We start from the raw sequence: 14,968 nt of genomic DNA on the forward strand, positions 1-14,968 counted from the left end.
TCCTGAGTGCTAGCATTACTGCATGTACCTCCATACCCACTGTGGATTTGAATTTGTGATTCTCCTGCCTTGACCTCTCAGAGTGCTAAGATCAAGGTGTGTGCCACCACACCTTGTTTTCTGTGGCAGATCCTTTACTTTCTTTTTGACACCTTTCCATGTGATGCTCTTTTCTCTGCTTTAGAAATTATTCCCTTTATGTTCGCTTTTGCAGAGCTCACTTCTTTCTGTCTTCCTCACTTTAGGGAATACTTCTGGGGCAGCCAGCAGCTTTAACACTAACAGCCTTGTTGCTGTGTCTTACCTGATCAAACAGACTCAAGCCCAGGACAGGAAGGGAGGTGTAGATCAGATTGAAGCAGGTCATAAACCAGCTATCGTAAACTGTCTGGAAGAATATTAAGAGATTTTATTAAGACTCTTTTCTCCAAAGTCCCAGCTCTACCTCCCCAGGTCTAACACAACTGTTCCCTGCCCTACCCCAGGCCTATCTTCATCCTACTAACTTACAGCAAGATTTGAATTCTCACTGAGAGCTCCACTGTCTATCTACTCCTACTATAGTTAGAAGACTGGATCCCAGGTTGAAGCAAGCCTACCTCAAGCTTTCAAAGCCAATCTGAACCAAACCTACTATAATCTGTGTTGTTCCTCCCTGCACAGAAAGAGCCCCAGACTGGTTAATGAAATGTAGCTGTAGCCCTGTACTACCAGACAAACATTTTGGCTCTTTTCTTCATCTGCTTGATGGCATCAGTGGCCTCTGTAGCCTGGATATTTCCTAACACTGGCAAGGGGAATAGAGCCAAGCACTTCTCCAGCTGGGTGCTCCATCCTGGTGTCTAGAGAAGGTCCCTTTCTTCCCTATCCACAAGAGGTCAGCAGCAACACATGCATTACACACCGACCTCCCTCAACCTCGGCTAGTTTCACTAGGTGCTGGGGGTAACAAAGTTCTATTACTGTCTGCTGCTTGGTAGGGTGTCTCCCAGGATAATCATTCTCAAGTAGTTCTTCTCTTGGGAATTCTTGAGAGACTTCTGAAAAGCTTCTGATAATAAAGAGGTGTCCTCTTAGATCCTCAAAATCTGAGTGTCACTTTTCCCCACTGGCGTCATAAAGATTTCATATCCAGGGCTAGGGAGATGGCTCAGGGCTGGGAGATGGCTCAGTAGAATAAGTGCTTCCCTGGCAAGCTCAAGGGCCTGAGTTCAATCCCCGGTTCCACCAAAAAAAAAAAAAAAAAAAGAAAAAGAAAGATTTCATATCCAAAGGTGCAATTAATTAGCCACAATAATGTGTGTGTGTGTGTGTGTGTGTGTGTGTGCACGCAAGTGCTGGCAGGGGCTTGGGAAGTTAGTGTAGTGATGTAAATGGAAGCTGTAGTTCCAAGTATGCTGTAATAGTCTGGCATAACCCAGAGGCTCCTTGAGACTTAGCCTTTTCCATGATTATTTTGGGTGCTAAGAAGAGTTACAGATCTACCAATTTCCCTCATCACAAATGTTTGAAAATTCTACGTCATTGTCGGTGAAAATACATAGTTTATGGTAGAGTTCCTGAAATGGGAGTCAAGGCCAAATCAGAGTCAGGTCAGAAAAGTTACAGTTTGGAGATTTAAAGTGAGTATAGCACTGGAGGATGGGACTAATAGGGGTAGAGAGCATTTTGGATGGATGGCAATGTGTCATACATATCCCCCTTCTAGAAAAGGTGCCAGGAGCAGTCCAGTGAGATGCGAGCTTGCTGGTTCTGCTCTGCATCCTGCAGGGTCCTCCATAAACTATCTTTGGGGTTTTCACCCAGATGGGCATAGCTATTTTTACAGCTCACACAGTGGAGAAAGGCCCTGAGCCTTTCTGAGTAGCAGGTATTCTGGATAAGGTGCAATAAAACATCGAGAGATCTTTTGTGAACGTTTTATTTATAATACACATTTTTGTATGGGAGAGGTTGTTAGGACAGGGTGCATATTTTAATAGAGGATCAAAATTTGTGTTGATTTGTAGGGCTATTTTTCCTTCCAATTTAAAGATTCATTTTGGAAGCTACATTTTAAACTTTGGAATCAAATTGTTTCTTCGGGGGGATAATGTATATATACATTGGTATTGTTAAAAAATAAAATCGTTCTAAATTGGTGCTAAAAAAAAATGTGTCATACACAGGCTGAAGTGAAGGGTGAGTAGAGAAGACTGAGTTGACCAGAGTGGAAACTGACACTGATCACCTACCTGCGCAGAGAAGCCGTTGTAGAAGGCATACCAGAAGTGAACCAGGGTGAAGGTAAAGTTTTTATAGAAGAAGTAGTTGAGAAACTTGCATATGCGATTGTAAGACCAGCGGCCATGGACCAAAAGAAGGCGCTGAAGGTAGTGGAACTGGGAGAAGGAAAAGTCACTGTTGAGCATGGCCTGCATCCCCTCAAGGCCACGGATGCCGACTCCAATGTGGGCAGCTGCAATGAAACCCCAGAAGTTTCTAAACCTCAGAGCTTGTTTATGGGGCTCCTACTTTGAAAAACTGTAAAAGAAATACCAAAGTGATGTTGTATAAATCCCTTATTTTATGTTTGGAAAATACTGCTAGGCCTAGTTCAAAATGGAACTTCCTTAGTAGAGTCTTTTCTCCTAAAAGATTGTACCTCTTCCACCAGTTAGAGAATAGCCCCCTCTACTGGATGCTGTCGCTCCAGAATGCCTGGTTTGATCAGTACTATAAAGCTGTCCCAGACATTCTTTGTCCCTACTCTACAGATTTGAGCTCTTTCCCACTCTCCAGATGGTCAGGTTTAAATTGTTATCTATGAAAACCACATTAATTAAACATGCAGGAAGGATACCAATATAACCAAATATTTAATTACCTAAGTTTATCCAAGGAGCTAATATCCAACTATTGAAAGGAGTGTTACGATGTACACACTTTGTTAGTGAGAAATAAATTTTTCAGGAGGCCTAAGGTGACTTTTTCAAGACAAAGCAGAGGATATACATAATAGAATATAAGACTGAAGTTCCTAAAAGTCTTAAGTGATCTGTGATAATTCACTATTCGGGCCAAATTCACTGATCTTCTGATATAAACCTATTGTATTGTTTAATGGTACAACTGAAATCTCTAAGGCCCTAAAGACCAGCGCGGTTCTAGGAAGTTGGAAAGAGAGCAAAAGCAATTCCTACTATTGAGGTGGAAGCTGGAGCATCTGCTAGTGTTTCCTGCATGGGAAGAGAGGTGAGACTAGAGGACCTTATCGACTGACAAATAGCTCAAGGCTAACAACGTTCACCTGAAATTAAAACTAGTAAATTTCAGCCTTCTGCTTCTATTAGTCCAAATAAATCAATAAATCACCTGTTCTCCTTCAACCATAAGAGCGTGTTCTTGGGAACACAGCCTCAAGCTACACTGGGCCTCACCACCTACAGCCTTCACAAAAGGAACAGGCAATGACTCTGGCCCAGGGGTCCTTTCTTGCGCCATCTAATACAGGTGGTATGTTAGCCACACAGCATGTGGTTCAGGACTCTATGCCCATGCTCTGTGCAACCAGGTGCCTCTCTCTGTGCATGTCATAGTGCAAGTAAATGATCTGAAGGTGTGTAAATGATCACCTATGGACATGGGCTGTCTGCAGGTGTAAAGGAGCATGGATGGGGTTGCAAAACATTATTAATGCATTCTGAACAGGATAGGTAGAATATATAACCAACCAATATATAACCAACCAGATAAGTTTTGGCCATGAAGGAAGGGGCAAGCCACTGCCAGGGATTACTTCCCTTCTCCCCTCACATGCCTTTGATCATGCTGACATCATTGGCCCCATCCCCGATGGCCAATGTTACCGCCTTTTTGTACTTCTTCACCAGCTCAACCACCTGGGCCTTCTGAAGGGGCGTCATCCTGCAGCAGATCACTCCCTTGCACATGCATGCTGTTTGCAGCAGTTCCAACTCCAGGTTCTCTTCTAGAGCACAGGCCTGCAGCACCAACATACATTCAATTCACTCTTTAGGTTGCCCAAAAGACAAAGGGTAGGACTTTCCCAGGCCTCTCTTGTCCCCTCCATACTCTCTTGTCCTTCACAGGACAGGCAAAACTTCTCCGGAGGTACTTACTCACCCCCAAGGGAAGTCAGACCCCAAATCAGATCTGGGCATCTTCAGGTGAGACTCAGCCTCCAATGGGAAACTGGTCTGGGTCTCTCAGTGGGTCAGGCCAGTTGAGGGGGTTATCAGGCCAAATAACTCACAGGGGAATGGCTCTGCTTGCCTTTTCCTTTCCCTCAAGGGACAGGCTACATCATTAGCAAAGAATTTAGATAAGGAAAGAATTTTCTATTGGCTTCTCCTTCTTCTTCTACTCCTGCCTAGCCTAGCTTGGGGAAAGGTATCTTTCAGGCAAGGACCCTTGCAGGAAGGGGAACAGGGTGATTCATAGACTAGGGGAAGTTCCTCAAATTTCCCTGAAGTGGGTTGGACATAGGAAGAGGGTTTTTTGGAAGAAGAGAACAGAGTTGTAGCACTGTATTGCCCACCAGACTGTAGCCACTGATGACCAAGCCATAGTTGCCATTGGGCACCTCGTCAGGTACTATGAAGGGCATCTTGGGCTTTGAGGAAAGACGAACATTTGTTGGGTTTGATTCCAATGAAGTCTCAGGTTTCATCTTGGCCCTTGCTGCCCTAAAAGCAGAGAGTAGTGATCAGAATTTGACCTGAGTCCACAGGACTTAGGAAAAATATGTCCCCAGGTGAAAGTGAGCAAGGCGGGTATAGGGCCTCAAACTTAACTGCTTCCCCAGACTTGCCAGGGGCCTTAGGTGCAGGTCATTTATGTACATGTCACACTTCTCCATCCCTTATATTCCAACTCCTTTACCCTGAATGCTTCCTTATAACATTTTCTCAGACATTAGTTCCCCTCCTTTACTTCTTGCCTGTTTCTTCTGCTAGTGTGAGGGCCACATTGAGGGAAGAAATGAGTGGAATATCTTGGGTCTAGGGATTGCCTCCCACTTGTACCTGAGTTCTTGAAAAACTGTCTCATAATTCTTGCCTTGTACCATGAATACCTCATCCATTTCATCCTCAAATATACTACAGGCATAGGCAATGTTCACAGCAGTCTCTGTAGGAAAGGAAACACAGGCCATATTTGGGTTAGAGTCTCACAGTGTAGAGTTACATAGGGCCTAATGGAGGGCCCAGAGCTCATTTGCCCACCTTTGCCTTGATGCAGTCCAAGTGCATTTTTCATGAATGAGTAGACACAATATACAAACACTCATAGGTAAGTGTCTACTTGGTACAGACTTGCTTCTTAACAACAGGCATCATTCAGGCTTACCCTTCTCTAGAAAACCTTTCCCTGTTTGTGAAAGCAATTCCAGTCTGTGTCTACTTTTCTAGGCAATTAGGATGTTTTTCTTTGAATAGTGATGTGTCCATTTCTATGCCAGATTTGTGGGTCTGAGACATGTATTCTTCCTTATGTTGTAAAATGTGGAATTTGGAATAAATTCATACTAAGAGAAAAAAGTTCCAAATCCTGGATACAAGCTGTAGTATCAGGATTCAGAGAAGATTGCAATTGTCATAGAAACTTTCTTGCATGATGGCTTTAAAAGATAAATAATACTGTTCAGTGAAAGGAAAAAGTATTTGAAATATGAAGTGATGAAATAACCAAAAATAGGCTCTAGAATATAATGGGTTTGAGACATACCAAAGGTAACTGTCACTTTAGGATGGAGATAAGGGCGCAAGGTTAGTAACTGATTCTCAAGGCCTGGAAAGCCAGACAGAGTCTGACTTACAAGGTGGAGTCACTGTGCTTCCCTGACCAGAGGATTAGCATTAGAAAATTAGTATATTTCAGGAAGATTAAACTGATGGTTGTCTATAGGCTATGTTGAAATTAGTAAGAGTAAGACATTGAAATTTTTACAAAAAATAGGATGAATGCTGGACCAGTGTGATGGCATAGTCAAGAAATATTTCAAGCGGATTAGTGGGAGATGGTGAGAAAATGCATCCTTGGGATACCAGAGAGGGTATAGTCGAAGACAGTTTTAATGTTTTAGCTTGTAAATTCCTGGCTGATGGGGGTCATGTTGTCCCTTCTGTTCAATCATTGGTATAGCAACTGACATAAACCATATACTCAGCAAACTATATACAAAACTGGAAATGAAGGTGTCCTATAAAGACTTACTCTGAGTTATAGGTATTTGTCAAGCAAGTTGCTAAGAAAAAAAGTATAGTGAAGAAGGAGAGAAATGGCCAAAGTGGGAGGGAAATAAGGTTGGTCAGGCTAGTAGCTTCCCTTTACCTTGCTTATCTCCAGTTAAAACCCAGATTTTAATTTGGGCTTTGTTCAGGGTGATAATTGTCTCAGGTACTGCGTCTTGCAGCTTGTCTTCTATGGCTGTGGCCCCTAACAGCTTTGAACAAAGATATCCATGAGTGAGAAAAAGGGAGACAGTCACAGCAGTTAGTGCTACCCAACAACTGAACTAGCAGCTCCGCTCTCTCTTTAGCATCCTGGCAGAAGGACCCTGCTGGTATAAAGCTCAGTGCAGTCTGCCTTTCAGCACACACCATTTTTCAACTATACACTGAAATCAAATTTAGAAATGCAACATTAGAGACCAGGGAGAGAAGAGACGTGCTGGGGGCGCATACAAAGTGATGTGCTACTTCTGCACCATCTGATTCTCAACACACCTGCACTTCTTTCTTGTGTCACAGCACACTTCCTGCCTCCAAATGTGTTGAGTCCTGGATGAGAGATCCTCACGTCCTACTGCAGCTTTTCCTTCAGCCTTACCTTCTGGTTTGTGCCTACTGGGGATCTTTAAAGTTATTCAGACCTTCCCCATACTAGATAAACGAATGTTGGTCCAACACCATGCTCTCTCCATAACTCCCAACAGTTCTTACACAGGGGTGGGTGCCAGGCCTGACAGATGAACAAAGTACTGGATGCTTTCTGCCAGGCCTCTAGAGAGTAATCTGGAAGATCTGTGATTCCATTTTTTCCCTTTGGGGTTAGTAATGTCTCTTTATATCAGAGCTGGCCTGTATCAATCTGATCAAAACCTTTTCAGGGTCATTCTTAATTTTTCTTTTTCTCATATCCTATAATCTGGTTTATCAGCAAATTCTGTTGATGCTACTTTTAAAAAGCAATTTATACCAGGCATAGAGTTGCATACATGTAGGGAGGCTGAGGCAGGTAGATCTCTATGAGTTTGAAGCCAGTCTGGGCTACAAAGTGAGTTCAAGGCCAGTCTGAACTGCAAAGTGAGGCCCTGTCTCAAAAAGATAAATAAATGAAAAGAAACAAATTTACAAGCCAGGTGTGGTAGCTCATGCCTGTAATACCAGCACTTGAAAGGCTGAGGCAGGAGGATCACTGTGAGTTTGTGGCCAGCTTAGGCTACATAGTGAATTCAGGGCCAGTCTGAACTACAGAGTGAGACCTTGTCTAAAAAAAAAAAAAAAAAATTACAAAATGTGGCCATTCCTCATCATTTCCACTACTTCACCAACATCTCTCATCTGTACTAATTTAGCTATCTTTTAACTGGTTTCCTTTGGGTCAGCCCTTGGTTCCTCGAATTAGTATAATCCCAACACTGCAACAAATGATTTTAAAAGCTATCTGGCCGAACTGGCTGAACTATTCCACCTTTGCTCTATTTCACTCTTTTCCTTTGTCCTGGCCTCTGACAGCACTCTCTTCTCCTCTCTGTCTCGCGTCCTCACTCATTTTGCTCTAGCCACACTGAGGCCTGCCTGTGTCGGGGGTCTTTTCTCCTGCTACCAATCTGTCTGAAAAGCTCATCTGAAAAGCCAGAGAGTCTCCTAGCTGCCACCCCCTTCAGATATCTTCTCTGATGTCTTTTCAGTGAAGACTAACTGCCCTGTTCAGTACAGCAACAGTGCCTGTCCTCCAGAGCACACACTGTGTGCTAAAGCTCTGTTTTTCTTTGTTTTATTTTTTCTTGTAGCATTTTTACCATGTGAGTTAATATATGTTACTTTTTGTGTTTTCTCCACTTCTAAAGGCAGCGTCTGGCACATGGGATACACCTAATAAATCTGCTGAATAAGCAAATGGATTTTTCTGTCTTGATTATTCTAACCACTTGTTGGAGACTATTTAAGCTGTGCATTGTTTCACATCTTAATTTCTCCAGATTACTTAGTTTCTGTGAGCAGCTTTAGGGGTAAGAAACAGTTATAGAAAGTTAAAAAAATGGGGCTGGGGACTTAGCTCAGTGGCACAGTGCCTGCCTGGCAAGTGTGAAGTCATGAGTTCAGTTCCCAGTACCAAGACACAAACACACACACACACACACACACACACACACACACAGATAAAAAATTACAACCAGTGCACTTTTCATTACAGACTCAGAAGATCCATGGGGTAGTGAATCATCCTGGATTCTAGTGCCCTGCCTTTCTACCACAAACTCTGGGGCTTCCTACTGAACCTGCCTGTCCTTCCTCTCAGAGACAGCCTGTACCTGTCGGCGCTCTGCAGGCCACTCTCAGAGCCCTTGCCTAGTCTCTGGCTACCACCTTCCATATCCCTGCTCCCAGTCTGTCCCAACTTCCTCATACTCACCATCAAGTCTTTTTCTATCTCTTTATAGACAACTGATAATTTATATTCCCGATCCTCCAAAGATAAGTAAGCTGCACTGTGCTTGTGGCTCCAGGTCTGGAAAAATGCAGCATCCAACTCTCGGTAAGCCACCATGAGGGTGCGAAGGCCTTCCGTGGCAAAGTCCTGGAAGACATTTGTGCACTAAGTCAAGCTTAAGTTTGGGCTGAGTTCAGGGAGTGATCCCACAGGTCCCGTCTGCCTGTAACACCGGCTTGGCCGGTTAGCTCCTGGTCTAATCAGAAAGTTCTGAACTTTCTTAACAAAATGTCGAACCAAGGGGCTCAGCATAAACTAAAAGGTTGAAAGTACTTCTAAGAGAGAAGTTCCCACTATGGCTGTCTGCTAAGATTCACAGCAGGAAGCTTGTCAAAAAGATCTGAAACAGTTGTATGCCATCATTTGAAATCAGTCTGGGGAAATGCTCTGAAAAGTTACCATAACTCATGTGTTCTGAAATGATAAAAGATGTGAAAGTAGTCCATAAAAACATCCTGTAACCCTCCAGAAGAGAAGCTTAATAATATTATTACCCTCTAACATATGCAGATGAGCTTAACCTCACTATCTGTCTGAATATCAAACATCTTAGATATAACATGGAACAGGTATTCTCCATCAAGTATTGATATGTTAAACTTTAAATCCCTACAGAATGTGAAGACAAAAAATTTAAAAATTAAAAAAATAGGAAGAAACAATTACATATTTTTACACACAGAAATTTAGAAATTTAACCATATACAACATTGTAGCAGGACAGTCCTATGACCTTTTTTTTTTTGGTCTCTTGTTTTCATTTATTACCTTTTGTAAAAAAACAAACATTTACTTGAGAGACAGTATAGCAGTAATTGGTATGACATGACAAACAGTACGTATTTAGAAGACCACAATGACAGGCATTCTAAGCATGACCCTAGTATTACACGTTGTTATCTTCAGTGCAGTTGCTTAGTTCACAGATATCAGCATATATAGCCGGTCAGGGTGAGAATCCTACCAATTAACTGCTAGTTTCAAAAACCTGCTGAAGATTACAAAGATAACAATATGCAATGTATTAATTATTGAAATTTCCCTACTAATCGGTTTTGAAACTGTCTCATTGCTGTTTGTTTCTCAATAAAATAAATAAATTAAAAAAAACACTGAATAAAGGACAGGCTCTGGAATAAATATGTACCACCGCGCTACTCAGTTTCATAGGTTGGTTAATACTAAACAAACACATTGCAAACTGGGTCTTATTACAAGCTTATTTGCTCAGATTTCATGGGTCAGGGTCAAAACCTGCTGCTTTCCAGTTTTACAACAGTACTGATCGATAATATTACAAATGAAATAAAGGTTTAATCAACAGTAACAATGTATTTTCAAGGCAAAAGACTGTGAAACTAGTTTGATTTATAATCAGTTTTGCAAACATCACATTACTCTTATAGATGAACATTAATAAAACGTTTTATGTTTATAATGCTTAAAAAAATAAATCCTGTAGCCTCTAGGAATCAGTATAAGATAGAAGAACTGTCTTATGTAAGATAGTTCATTAATTTTCTAAATTGAGATATAATTCACATATTATGAAAGTAGTTAATCTGTGATGCTAGGAATCAAACCCAAGGCTTGGAACATGCTACACAAGTGCTCTATCAGTAGGCTATATTGCCAACCCAAAGTTCACCCTTTTATCCTGAAAAATTATTATTATTTTTATCTTTGTGGCACTGAAAATTGAACACAAAGCCATTTCATTGGCTATATCCGTTGCCCTTTTTAAAGTTTTGAGACAGGATCTCACCAAATTGCCAAGTTGCTCCAACAGACACGAACTTGTGATCCTTCTGCCTCAGGCTCCAAGAAGGGATGACAGGTGTGTGCCTAGCTTAAAGTTCTCTTTTAAGGTATATGATTCAGTAGACTCTTTCTTCAGTATATTCACAGAGTTTATTAAATCATTATTCCTAGTCCCAGAATGTGTCTATTACCCACAAAAGAAACATACATTGAATAGTGGCCATTCATTCTCCACTTTATTTTCCTTCCCACCTAATTTATTTTCTATCTACAGATTTGTCTGGTCTGGACATTCATATGAATGAAATAATGACATATTTGGTCTTTTGGCTTCTTTCCTTACTGTTTTAACACAGATCAGCCCTTCATTCTTTTTTATTGTTGAATAACATTACATTGTGTAGCTATACCACAATTTTCCATTTATTTGTTGATAGACATTTGTGTTTTCAATTTTTTATTGTTATTAATAATATTGCTGTGAACATTCACATACAAGTTTTTGTGTGGATATATATTTCATTTCTCTTGGAAATACATATATATTTCACATATATATGAAATACATATATATTACATATATATTATATATATATATATGAAATATATGTAAGAATGGGATTGCTGGGCCATATGATAACTATTTTGCAGTGGCTTTGTCATTTTATTTTTCCATCAGCAATGTATAAGGGTTAGTTTCTTGGCATCTTTGTTGATATTTATTATCATTCCCACCTTTTTCATTTTCACCATCCTAGTGAGTGTAAAATGATACTTCATGTTTTTTATCTGTATTTCTCTTAAAAACTAATGATACTGAACACTTTCTTCATGTGCTTATTGGCTATTTGTCTCTAACTACTGGCAGTATAAGCATCTTCAAGTTGTCTAATAAAATGGCATTTCATCTAATTTATTTCTTATGGCTTTCTTTGTGCCCCTCTCCATCTTGTACTTTGTTTTTTCCTTATTCCCCTAACATTTTACATACCCAAGTTTAGGGATAGCAATCCCAGAGGATATGGATCTGGTTTTGCTTTCATGTGCCAGTAGGCTGGAGCCACTCTCTTTTCACTATGTCTCAAATCCTGGAGGGTAGAAATAGAGTAAGAATGGGAGAGGGGAGGTACCCTTGAGGATCCTAATCCTGTAGGTAGCAGACAGAGGTATCACACAACCCCCTCAGTGGCCCAGGCTGGTGCTTTCCACTTTGTATCCTAACAGCAGTCATTTTGGCTTGTGGAATAGGCCTTCCATATCAGCCGTCCCTGTGCTAGAGCAAACACCAGAACTGACCATAGGGCAGGAAACACAGAACTATTCTAATCATTGCAAGTGCTCCCAAAGACATGATCCTTGTCCTGCCCCTGGGGGTCCTGTCCGACTCTTCTCCTTGCCATAGAAGTTGGCTATGTGGTCAGGGAGAATCCCACAGAATATCAGCTTTAGTCTTCAGCCAAGTAAAGTGACACAGTTACCAATATACACACATACAAAAGCACCCTGACACAGGGACACACTGGTGAACACGCATCCTAATATAGAGAATCACTCACAGCTTCCTTCTCCTGCCACCTAAACACTCACATCTAAGTGTTCCATGGTCACATCGATGAGGTCTGTGCAGGATGACTGGAGCAACTCACAGATGATTGTGTCTGCCCCCTTGCAGAAAAGCATTAACCGATCTTCAGGCGTCCGCACTAAAGGCAAGCAAAATAAGCAAAGTAATTCTAAGAACGTATCATTATAAGAACTCATCCATATCATTGACGGATGGCAGGAGGCTGTTCCCCATGACGTTTGTTTCTGCTACCTTGGAGGGTAAGGACTCAGTAAGTGGTCACACACAGGATAAGGGACATGGCAAGAGTGACAGAGGGACTTCTGGAGCCCATTCTCTCATGGGTTCAGTATCCTCTGAAGATTAATACAGAATAATGTTAGACTCTGGATTCCAAGTCCCAGGCCAAAGGCCATACCCAGTAAGGACCAAGGGTTAAAAATGATCTTTTTAAAAATTCTTAGGCCAAAGCTAACTGAGAGAGCAAGATAGTATGAATTCCCCCTATACTGTCTTTGAGTGTCCCTGTAGACGAGACCCTCTCCCCCTGTACGTACCAAAACTCAGATGCTTATACACCTTATATACAATGGCGGAGTATTTACCTGTGCATGCCCTGCTAAATATCTGAAGTCATCTTTAGGTTACTTATAGTACCTAATAAAATATGAGTGCTGTGTAAATACTTTTAGTGTTATAACAAGAGAAAGTTCAGACATGTTCAATGCAGACACAATTTTTCTGTTTCTAGTGTTGGGGATTAAACCCAGAGCCTCATGCACGCTGAGGATATGCCCTATCACTGGCTACAGCCCAGCTCAGATACAATTCTTGCTCCAAGCATTTTTGCTCTATGGTCGGTTCAATCCACTGATCTGGAGCCTACAGACAAGGAGGGCCAGCTGCCTTATTTGCTTCCATCTCTTACTCCATGTTCAAGTGTTACAGATGCATTCTCTGCCTTTATCTTGGCTTTGAGGATGCTGGCAAGCCCCTATCCAGAAGCATGAGAGAGGGGATTTAGCATATGGTAGTGAGTCCTCAGAGGTGCATGAAGGAAGTAGCTAGGCGAGGTGGCACATGCCTGTAATCCCAGTACTCTGGAGGCTGAGGCAGGAAGATGGCTGTGAATTTGAGGCCAACCTGGCTACAAAACAAGTTCACGGCCAGTCTCGACTGCATAGCAAAATCCAAACTTAAAAAGGACTAATAATAATAATAATAATAATAATAATAAGAAGAAGAAGAAGAAGAAGAAGAAGAAGAAGAAGAAGAAAAAGAAAAAGAAGAAGCGAGAGAGAAAGTACAAATGGCTGCGTCTGAATGTTCGGCCCCTGGGGAAGGGCCTGTAATAAGGCATGTGATGGGAGAAGCACCTGTGTGTAGAAGACAGAGAAAAATCAATGTGGATGTGTATGAAGGGCACAGATGGGGAGGGGCACCCACCAATAACAGACATCCTCTTGCGGACATTGCTGAAGTCTAGAATAGCCAGCAGCTGGTAGACTCTGGTCACTCCCATTTCGACCACTGTGATTGTATCAGACGTGCGGGAACGGAACACAAATCCAAAGTTTCTGGCAGCAGTGACAAGGGCACCTTCGTCTGGGGACTGAGCCTGGTACACCAGCTCACCTACAGGAGACGAGAAGGCACCCCAGGGTGAGCAACTGCAGTCTGCCTGAAAGCAACACTGTCTTCCAAGTGGTTTAGATTAAGATGCAGCCCACGAGGTATATTGTTCTTCCAAACTGCCTCCCAAGTCTGGTCCTAAAGCCCATGTTGCATAGAACATGTCAGTCTCTTTCCCTGTCTAATATTTTCAACTCATGATACACAATATATGCAATGTATACAAACAAACAAAACACAGGCAATTACTTTTCAATTCTAGAGGGTAAAGATGGCTGGGAGAACTAACAAAAACACATGTTCTTGGGCCCCAAACAAACTCATTGAATCCAGGATCATAAAATCTGGAAGGAGGGCCCAGGAAATTGCATTTTCAACAAATCCCTTGGGTGATTCTCACGTATGTAACATAAAGAAGGTGCTCTTGATAAACTGGTCACACTTTGATAAGTGTGGTGAACTATCTGGCCAGTCTTGAATTTGATTTTTAAAACAGGCAATATCAGAGTCTCATAGTTGTAAGGTTGGTTAGGAGTATGATTTTGGAACAGGCATAAGATGTATCCACTGGAAACTAAGACTGTTTCCTTCTCACCCTTTTTTTTCCTCTCCCTTCCCCTGTCCTCCCCTCCCCTCCCTTCCCCTCCCCTCCTTTTCTCTCTCCTCTCTCTTCCTCTCCTCTCCTCTCATTTTCTTCTCTCCCTTTTCTTTCCTCTTCTCTTCTCTCCTCTCTCCTCCCCTCCCCCTCCCCTCTCTCCTCTCCTTTCCTTCTCTCCCTTTTTCTCTTCTCTTCTCTTCTCTTCTCTTCTCTTCTCTTCTCTTCTCTTCTCTTCTCTTCTCTTCTCTTCTCCCCTCCTCTCCCTTCTCCTCTCCTCTCCCCTCCTCTCTCCTCCCCTCCTTTTCTCTCTCCTCTCATTTCCTTCTCTTCCTTTTTCCTTCTCTTCTCTTCTCTTCTCTTCTCTTCTCTTCTCTTCTCTTCTCTTCTCTTCTCTTCTCTTCTCTTCTCTCTCCTCTCCTCTCTTCCCCTCCCTTCCTTTCCCCTTCTCTCCCTTTTTCTCTCTCCTCTCGTTTCCTTCTCTCCCTTTTTTCTTTCCTCTCCTCTCCTCTCCTCCCTTCCCCTCCCCTTCCTCCTGTTTGTTTCTTTCATTATCTTCCTGAGACAGAGTCTTGCTATGTTGTTCTCACTAGCTTTGAACTCACTACGTAGCCCAGGCTTGTGGATCTGCTCCTACTTCAGCCTCCCATTTGGTGGGGAGGGAGCTCACAGGGCCATGAAACTTGAGGGTTTTT

The 14,968-nt window shown here is 42.1% G+C and overlaps 1 protein-coding gene across 2 annotated transcripts in view; it reads right to left on the bottom strand.

Annotated features, from left to right (window-relative positions):
• The window catches only part of LOC101590323 (phospholipid-transporting ATPase FetA), a 107,020-nt gene that overhangs the window by 4,002 nt on the left and 88,050 nt on the right, over positions 1–14,968 (bottom strand). For both annotated transcript variants that reach the window (XM_023715946.1, XM_023715947.1), the window contains 9 exons: positions 13,493–13,681; positions 12,070–12,185; positions 8,644–8,808; positions 6,337–6,448; positions 5,028–5,133; positions 4,541–4,688; positions 3,800–3,983; positions 2,235–2,458; positions 305–388 (listed from right to left, as the gene is read on the bottom strand). In XM_023715946.1, the coding sequence (XP_023571714.1) occupies positions 305–388; positions 2,235–2,458; positions 3,800–3,983; positions 4,541–4,688; positions 5,028–5,133; positions 6,337–6,448; positions 8,644–8,808; positions 12,070–12,185; positions 13,493–13,681 (1,328 nt within the window). The remainder of the gene's footprint in view (positions 1–304; positions 389–2,234; positions 2,459–3,799; positions 3,984–4,540; positions 4,689–5,027; positions 5,134–6,336; positions 6,449–8,643; positions 8,809–12,069; positions 12,186–13,492; positions 13,682–14,968) is intronic.

Source organism: Octodon degus, unplaced genomic scaffold (assembly GCF_000260255.1).
Source record: "Octodon degus isolate 3935 unplaced genomic scaffold, OctDeg1.0 scaffold00045, whole genome shotgun sequence".
Classification (NCBI taxonomy): Eukaryota; Metazoa; Chordata; class Mammalia; order Rodentia; family Octodontidae; genus Octodon; species Octodon degus.